The 9,896-nt window shown below is 37.5% G+C and overlaps 1 protein-coding gene across 1 annotated transcript; it reads left to right on the top strand.

The window, feature by feature from the left end:
- The first annotated feature begins 3,934 nt into the window (after positions 1–3,934).
- Positions 3,935–4,884, top strand: LOC108660179 (uncharacterized). Its single transcript, XM_018113481.2, has one exon. It carries the CDS (start codon positions 4,102–4,104, stop codon positions 4,498–4,500), a length of 399 nt encoding a protein of 132 aa, XP_017968970.1. The 5' UTR covers positions 3,935–4,101; the 3' UTR covers positions 4,501–4,884.
- The last annotated feature ends 5,012 nt before the right edge of the window (positions 4,885–9,896 follow it).

Genomic DNA, 9,896 nt, shown 5'->3' with positions numbered 1-9,896 from the left:
CACAGCCGCGTGCAAAGTGTTTGCCGAGTGCATGAGGCGCCTAAGCCCCACTAATGGGCGGGACAATTATTAAATGATCATTAACGAAAGTCGATACAGCGCACTATGGGTAAAAAGTCGATTTTTTTGGCATTTATTCAAAAAAAATTTTGTTTACAATTTAAAATTTTCTTTTATTTATTGAATATATATACTTCAACTAGATTGAATAGTATTTTTTTAAAAATTTAGCGACTACCATTAATATTTTACACATACTCAAAGTCAGCTGTTGCATAGTTGCGTTTGATATATAAAAAGCGTGGGAAATTTTGTTCAACTTGCAATTAAAGTGGAGCTTTTGTGTAAACATAAACAAAAAAAAGTGTATAATGGAAAACGTACCTAATGGTATGTACAATAAGTTATTGCTATTACTTTTTGATTGTAATTGTGTTTTTGTCCAGTTGTCCAGTGTGTTGTCTGTGTGTATTTTTAGCTAAAAATTAACAAATGTACTTGTGTTCCGTGGAGTATTACTTTTGTGCAGCACACCACTTCACAGAGGTTTGATATAACAGTTGTTGTGTATTATGTCCAGGTTCGGAATCTATTAACCTCGTTTGCTCCTTTTTGTTCCTTTTGGAAAAAAATTAGTTTTTGCAGTTAAAAACGAGCTTTGTCGTGCAGAGCTTGTGGAGGTATGGACCAACAACAACCGCCAAGAAGGCGCGGTAAAAAAACTTTATTATTTAAAAAATTAACAATAATATTAGCGAAAATATTAATAATCTAATTGATAAAAGAGTAAAGCAATTTGTAGAGTATATAAAGAAGCATCTGCCAAAGTGCAACCGGAATTTGGAAAAGTTTAAAATGCATCATGCTAGGTGGCTTGAAGGCAGGGTGATAATTGATTGTGAAGGTACTTTGGAAAGTACTTCGGTACTTCGGAAATTTTTAGAACTTCTTCTACGAATTTGCAATATGGAGTTAGCCCTCTGCATGCTTGGATTCGATTCCTTGAGTTTGTATTGAAAATATCGTACAGAATCGAAATTAAAAAATGGCGTGTTAAGGATGTCGACAAACAAAAGGTATCATTGCGTAAACAAGAAATTAAGCGGAGGCTGTGGGATGAAATGGGTCTTCATGTGGATAAACCCAGGCCTAATGGAAGTGGAAATATCAATGATGTTCACAAAATTTTGGTGCATGGATACCAAATTATGGGCACTTGCATAATTCTTGTTGGCATATTAGGAGAAAACGCGTCAAAATCCCGGAACAAGCTGTATAGAAATGATAGGAAATCTCACGCCAGGAAATGTAGCCGATTAGGGAATTTAACTGATATATTTAATAGGGCTTTAGACTCATCTGATCCACTTCTCTCTTCACTCAGTTTAAAAGAACGCGAAAAGAAAAACAAGAAAAAAAAATTCCCAAAATAAGTTATTGAACTTTTGGAAGATCCCAATTTTCAATTACCAGCAACATTTGAAGGCTTAATGGAGCCAACCTTAGTTGGAGAAGAAAATGAAGACGAAAATGAGGATGAAGATGAGGAAAATGAAGATCAAAACATAGATGATAAAAATTTAGAGTTAAATTTTGAATTAGATGAAGAAAATGAAGACCATTCAGTTTAAAATTATATCGCATATATTTTATATATCCCTAAGAGTCTTCAAATATTAATATTTGCTTGTAGTTGAATGAAATATAATAAAAATATAATTTAAAGTTGCTAAAAGTGTACAAAAAAGTTTTTAAAAATAATTTGAGCCCACAGGTAATGATTTTTAATTTAATATAATATGTAAAAGGGGCGGAAAATTTGAATGCCACGCCCAATTGTAAAAAAAAAAAATCCGAATTTCCTTTTTAATATTAATAATATATTCCTAAAATTTCAAGTTCCTAGCTCTTCATTTACAATTAATGCCAAAAAAATCGACTTTTTACCCATAGTGCAGCGTTAGCTTCCCTTCTAGATTAAACAGATTGTGAAACGGATCCATAATTTATAAAATATCTTATATTACACATTTATTCAAATATTTTGGGTGCTTCGACTTGCAGCTTGAAGGGTTTTACAGCCATTGAATTCGCTTTTATTCTCGGCTGAAATCATTTTTATAAAATGTCTAAATACTATAAAATATGATATTTATTTGGTTTATAACTAGTGAATGCAATTGGTAAATATAAATCAATGGGTTTGACGTCCAATTAACTTGAACTTACTTATAAATATTTCAGGTTTTTTTCTAATTTCAGAGACATGAGTAGCTTTCAAAACTTATTAGCGTCCACAGCTATAACCTTTAAATTCGAGTTGTCATGAAATATTATGATGAGATTTGAAAAATTTGAGGATTGCATTAACCTTCTAGACCCGGTTTCTCTTACGACCGTTCCCTTTTGTTCTATTTAAATACGAACTATGACAAATAAATTGATTTATAATATCGAAATTGGGCTGGTTTTCTAAAGGATATATTATATTCCATATATCGGTTAATATTGAAATAATATTGATTGATATTGAGCTTCAACTCTAGCGCTAGGAGAACCTGAAATCAACTAATAACTGGACGAAATTAAAGAACTATTGCCATGCTCCTAGCTATTCTCTAAAATAATATGTTTGTATTGCAATTAAAGAAGAGCAATCATACGATCGAAATATTTATATGAAAAGTAATGGTTAATATTTATTCAAAATGATTTTCTTATTTTACTTGCGGAGCAATAGGATATTAAATATATCGTTAATTTTGAATGCCGCTTCAGCTACTCTTCGACTTAAATTTAAATCACATGTCTAATACACAAACTTTGGGCAAATGGGATAATAAACCGTTGCTAAATGAGCTCAAACATAATGGCATTTACGCAACTGTACCTCGCCAATGCACAAGTGAGGTTATGTGTGCTGTGCGTGTGTGTAGGTTATGTGTGCTTTGCAGATCCCTGCCCAGTTGAGGGGAGGGGCGCGATGGGAGTAGAGGTGGTGCAAATGCTTAAATTCTCATTAGGCGCATTAGTAGCGCCGACCAACCGATGCCAACAGACACCTGCCACAAACCGCGCCTAAATTCAATAATAATAATTGATTGCTTATTACAAATACAGCAACAACAGCAGCAGCAACAACAACAATAAACAACAACAACAACAACAATGGAACATTGCATATGTGCCTCAAATTTATACGTTTCACGTTTTTGGGGTGGGAGCTCTCCACATTTCGGGCATTTGCTAATATTTACGCATTAGTTATTTGCAGGTGCAAAATGAGGGTGAGGGAGCGGGAGGCGGGGAGCGGACTACATACATAAGCAGCCATAAGTCCAGCTGTAATTGACCAATGCACCAAATGGCAGAGAGACTGCGCCCAAATTGAGAGTTGGGCCACATTAAATTTGCATGTTTTCATTTTGCTTTTGTGCACACAAATTTTAATTATTAACTTTATAATTATGCGAAATCACGAATTACATTAAAATCACTTTGTAATGTTGATTTGGGTTTCGTGTGCTGCGCATTTCGGTTTTTGGCCAACGAATTTTTGGTTAAGCATTGCGAATTTCTGATTTCAGAATCACTAATCACACCTGGTAAAGTGGACTATCGATAATGCCGAATGAACGGCAATAATTTATATGTACATACTTAAGGTATATATAGTGCTTAGATTGAAGCTGTGAAGAATTTAGATAAATATTATGAAAATTTCATTAATATCTTTATATAATATATAATTAGATAATATTATTATCTACTAGGTTGCAACGATTCACAGATGAACTGAGTAATTGCAGAGATATGTTCTATTTATGATATGTTCTATTAGTATTAGTGTTCTATAAAACTAAAGTATTATTTTTAACCAAAATTATTCTCTTTTATTATGCTATAGTTCTTTGAAATTATAATCAAAATCAATCAATGTAGTTCGGCCTTAGCTACCTCTGAATTTTCAGTAGATATAGTTATTTCGATACGCTCACTACAAATTGCAGCATGAATCAGTAGCCAAAACAGCAATTCAATACTGGCTATACTAATAGAGGATCACAGTTCAGACTCGATACTCCAACGATATCTGTCATAATGCTGAGCATTCTATTGGTCTTCCTGGCGATGGGTCAGCTCATGGCGCCTGTGCTGGGGCAGTTGGTGAACTGCAGCCTATCGACTGTGGAATTGGCTGCCTGCGGCAAGCTCAGTCCGAACGGATGCTGTGCCAAGGGCTGCATACGGAATGCGGTGGGCAGATGTGTGGCCGAGCACTGTACTGGCAGCTGGGATGGCTGGCTGCGACGACCTGTGACGATGTCCTGTTACTTTCACTGGTTCCTGCTCATCTTTGCCGCGTTTATTGTCGTCCTGATGGCGAGCGTCGTGCTGCTGAATCTGTTATTCGAGCTGAGGCTGTTTCTGGAGAAGCGGCGTATGCGCCGCTATGTGCGCTTCAGTCCAAGGAGCAGCCCAAGCAGCAGCATTGTATAAAAACTGTTGAAAGAATCCAATGTGGCTAACGGGAGGCCTTGGGGCATCAATCCAGATCTTAATGCACATGCGTGTGGCATAAAAACTGTGCGGGATTTGGCATAATCTACAATACATTAGCGCTAGCTTTGCTCTGGCTTTCAATTCAATTCGTTGGGTATCTCAACGGAATCCATGTAAATTACCATTTGGCACCTTGCTGCCACACACACACACTCGCACACACTCGCACACACGCACACACAGCTGAGAACGATGCCAAAGTCTCAGAATCCCATTACATAGTAGTTAAAACCTGATTAGGAAATACTTGCGGCTGCTTTCAGCTCTGCCACACGCTTGGTTAAAAAGAAATAACAATAAACGGCACATGTGAAATGGTTACTTACGTTCGCTAAGCGGCTCTTGGGTGTCCCGTGGGTGACAACAAAAACGTGGCCCAAAAACGAAAAAAACGGAAAAAAGCGAAGAGGGCAAAAAGGGAAAAAAATTCGCAACAACTCAAAGTCAAAGGTGCAATAACCCAACGGTACATAAAAGCAAATGGCTGCGGGTTGTCTCTATATACTACGTACATACATACACGCATACGTATATATGAATGCATATGTATATGAATATGTATGTGGAATGGTCTATGTAATGCTGCCATTGCGGTAAAGATAACCTACACACGCACACACACACACACACGCAGAGACGCAGTCAGCCATGCAGCCAAAGCCAAACCGCGCAGAAAATGAAATGGAAAATATTGCCACGAGAAGCAGCGAAATAAAAAAGAAATAAACGAGCCAAAAAGGAAAAGCTGCGCCAAAAGGTTTGTTCGCCCTCTGCGTGTGTATGTGTGTGTGTGTGTGAGTGCTGGGTAGCAGATTTAGAGGTTGCTTATGTGTGATTTAGTATAGCACGCGCGAATATGGCGGCGATAATTCTTTAAAAATTGGAAATTGTTTTCCAATCGATTTCGCATTTAGCCAAAAAGCACTCGATGTACACACACACACACACACACACACATGCACACACCTAACAGCAGGCAAGCGGAAAATGTCTTTTACAGTTGCCCCACGTCTGTGTGAGTGTGTGTGTGCGCTTGTGTCAGTTTAGTTTGCGCCAAAAACATTTTATAAAAATGTACAAAAATGATATAAAAAAAAAATGAAAAAAAAAGCGAAGACGAAATAAAAACATATTTTGTTATTTTTCACCTGGTTGCAGCTTTGAAAAGGATTTGGTAGCTGAAATCATGGATTTGGATTTTAGCTTTTGTTTAGTTTTGGGTAGAAGGTGAAAAGCGAATTGTTTTGGCCAGATGGAAAATGATGAAGATGAAGCGCAAAATGGAAAAAGTCAAGGGAGCAGCGCAATGGTCTATGGAATGAAAAAGTGTTGAGGAGTTGATTAATAAATGTGCATACATACATATATGTATGTACATATAGGTATATCTGCAATTTGTTAGAGGAATCGATTATCAGGTTATCGATAAACTATATAATGGAACTGTTAGGATGTTAGGTAAACACAGGATGCTGAAATTTTTATAAAATAAAACAAAAAATATCTCAACTGAGATCCAAATTTTTTATCAAAACCTACAGCTAAATAAATAGTTGACTCTAGTTATTTTCAGATAGTATATTTATAGAAACTGGGCGAAGAAAACTCCATAAAAATTTGTATTGCATCAGTAGCGCTTTACAATCTAGTTATTTAGACTTCTTTCACTGCATGTGTGTGTGTGTGAGTGTACGAAAATGTAACAATTTCTGTATCCAATTTACATTCTCGGCGCTCGTTCATTCAAGTTTATATAAAAGCGATTTTCATAGCTACTATAGAGGGAAAAAGAAACAAGCAGCCGATAGTGTGGCTCATTGTGTGTGGTGTACAATGACTACAATGGGCAACAAAAGGTTAGATAGCTACCCACACACAAACACACAGACACTCACACACTTGCAGCAAGGGGGCGTGTTTCGGTTTTAGTGAAGGAGAAGGTCGCAGCGGCTGGGGAGAGGCACACAAAGTACTGCCAGGGATAGCGGGCACGCAGCTCTGGAGTGGGCGAGTCGTGACATATTTTATTTGCACAATGACAATGCGAGTTACTCGGCAGACGGCAGCGACAACGACAACGGCAACGACGACGACGACGACGACGACGACGACTACACACCCGCCATTACGCAAACACACCCTAACAGACACACACACACACACACACAGAGCTAGATCTGTATAAATTGGCTGGCAGTGAAAAGTGGGGTACGGCGGCGGAGGCAAAGCAGCGCACAAAGTAGTAAAATAAGTGCAAAGGATAATGCGAATTGAAATGACAAAACCCAGAATAATCATTGGCTCCACACTCAGCATGCAGGAGTCGAGACGAGTCGAGTCGTGTCGAGTCGTGTCGAGTCGAGTGTGGAGCTAAAGGGCGGCTGTTGAGTAGACCGAATGCCATACTCAAATGATTTTTATTTATGCCTTTTAAGTAAATTAAAATTTACTCATTTTGTAGCTCACATTGATGTTGCTGCTGCTGCTGCTGTTGCTGTTGTTGTTGTTGTTGTTGCTTCTCTCAAATCTTCGCACATGACAATATTGTCAATTTTATTTTGCCAGGCATTTTTATTGCATTTCGTTGACTTAGTCCTGCCTTAGCATTTGCCTCGACTCGTAAAATATTTTTATGTATTTTTTATTTACCCAACGCTACGATGCATGACCTCAATATAGCATGCCAAGTGGTTGTGTGGGGCAGCCAGCCAATGCAGTTGCCGCTGCCACGGCTGCTGCTCCTACATTTGCTGGCTCCAGCTATAGCTATGGCTACATCGTGCCTGCTACTCGTAACATGCTTTTAATGTGCGCCATTTTATTTGCCACAAAACCGACACACGGCACCATTAAAAAGCCATAAGCGCTGAGCCTCAAGCTTCGAGCTGCCGGCCTGGACTCGCGCTTAGACATTATTAGAACTTGCCCAACCACTCTCGTTCCCTCTCTCTTTCGCCTTTTGTCTCGCTCATATTGCTTCCGGCTTGCTCTGGTCATAAATTGTGCGCGCGGCTGCATTTTGATTACAATTTTTATGATTTTTAGGTCAAAATTTGCCAACATAAAATGGCCAAAAGTAAATTTGAAATAAATAAAGCGGCCCCAGGAATAGCAAAAACAACAGCAACAGCAATGGCAACGGCAACATCAACAATAACAACAACAATAAGCACAACAAAATGGTGTCGTGTTTTATGTGCGCCCTTTTTTGCTGCCCTAAAGGGCAACATGTGCTTGGAGACCAAGACGTCGAGACATGCTGAGGTCCGGCTCGGTTGGGTTCGTAAATGGCTTGGGCCTGGCCACAACAATGCGAGCTGGGTTTATTTATTTTCGGGCAGCATGTTTATAAGTTGCGAATTATTTTGGCTTTTGGCTCATATTTCATTTGCATTTAATGAGCCCTAAAGCGAATGCCATTGCCACTGCAGCAGCGATGGCTCGTAAAAAGTGTTTGCAAATTGAAATTTCAGTGAAGACCCAGTTCTAATGACAATGGCTAAGCAGGTGCCATACATTTAGTTTACCCGGCCGAAGCGCAATGATGCCAGAGTCGAACACCAACGTCCGAGGCCCCAAAAACTGTGCGTGCCAAGATAAGAGGCCCAGAAGATTTATTGCCAACGCAATGAGTTAAGAAAGACAAGTACCTAGGGCAAAAATACAACAACAAGCATTTCATGATGACGATGACGACTTTCTCTGTACAACACTAAACGAATCAGGCAACAGCAACAACAACAACAACAACAACGGGCAACGAAAACCGGAATAATAATGATGAAGCTGCCGCATACTGACAAACTAAATGATGGAGAATGATGCCAACGAGCCAAGTCGAGCCTGAAGCTGAAACAGAGAAGCAGCTCCATCTGCCTGCTTGTCTGATTGTTGCCTGAGCAGCGAGTGAGTGGAGGCTGATGGAGCGGCAGGGGAGCGGGGGCATCCGAAATCGGAAGGTTGGCAGGCAAATAATGGCTGACAGCGAATCGTTGTTGTTTTGTCTGCTGTGCGTGTGTTCTCTAAAGATTATTTCAAGATGGCGCAGCTTTTAAACATGTGCTTACACATAAAATACAAACATATATATACAGATATATACATGTACATATATATATGTATATGTATTATGTATTGCTTGTATACAAATGACAATGGCTTATAATGGTACAATTAATTATGACACGTAACAATTCTTTGACTTCGAAGCGCGTAAAAATTGTAAAGGAAAGTAGAGCTTAATTCTTTACTTTACTTTTATGTAATACTACTAAATAAATATAATACTATTTTCAGCATTAGACTTCTGTGAGTATCTTTATCTTTTTTAAACTTTTACTACTATTTCACTTAATGCAAACAGTTTCACTACGGCTCACCGTTCCTACTATTATTGCTACAACTTTCATCGACAGTACTGATGACACATTTTTACTATTATTATTCCTACTTCTAAAAATTCTTTTGATACTACTATAATAACTGCTGATATCTACTACTTTACCTACTACTACATTTTCAACTTTTACTTTTAAACCTACTACCACATCTACTACTTCACCCACTATTACATATACTACTACATAATTACAACATATACTACTACATATACTACTACATATATGTATTACTACATATACTACTACATATATTACTATATATACTTCTATATATACTACTACATATACTACTACATGTACTACTACATATACTACTACATATACTACTACATATACTACTACATATACTACTACATGTACTACTACATATACTAACTACAATACTTAATACTACATATACTACTACATATACTACTACATATACTACTACATGTACTACTACATATACTACTACATATACTACTACATATACTACTACATGTACTACTACATATACTACTACATATACTACTACATATACTACTACACCTACTAGTACACCTACTACTACACTTACTACCACACCTACTACTACACTTACTAATACACCTACTACTACACCTACTATTACATCTGCTACTACACCTACTACTACACATACTACCACTAAACTTGACTACTACCGTTAACACTATTGCTACTACATATGTATATTATCATATCTTCTGCCACTGTTACTGCTTTTTCGCTAATACTTTTACAATTACTGTTACTACGTTTACTCGAATACTCTTTACTACTTCAATTACAACAACAAGTACATTTACTACTATTTTTACTACTTGTGGCATTACAACTAGCAACACTTCTGTTTTTACTACTCCAATGTCTTCTGTTAATATATCATAATATATAATTAACAAAAAAGAAAAACCCTAGATAAATTTTTGCATC

This window comes from Drosophila navojoa, chromosome 2 (genome assembly GCF_054131105.1).
Source record: "Drosophila navojoa isolate 15081-1374.11 chromosome 2, UAZ_NAV_1.0, whole genome shotgun sequence".
Taxonomy (NCBI): Eukaryota; Metazoa; Arthropoda; class Insecta; order Diptera; family Drosophilidae; genus Drosophila; species Drosophila navojoa.
The sequence above is the reverse complement of the archived record's forward strand: the minus strand, read 5'-3'. Positions and strand labels throughout refer to the sequence as shown.

What these genes read in the sequence shown, in the direction of transcription:
- LOC108660179 (XM_018113481.2), top strand. Translation starts at nt 4,102, where the DNA reads ATGCTGAGCATTCTATTGGTCTTCCTGGCGATGGGTCAGCTCATGGCG.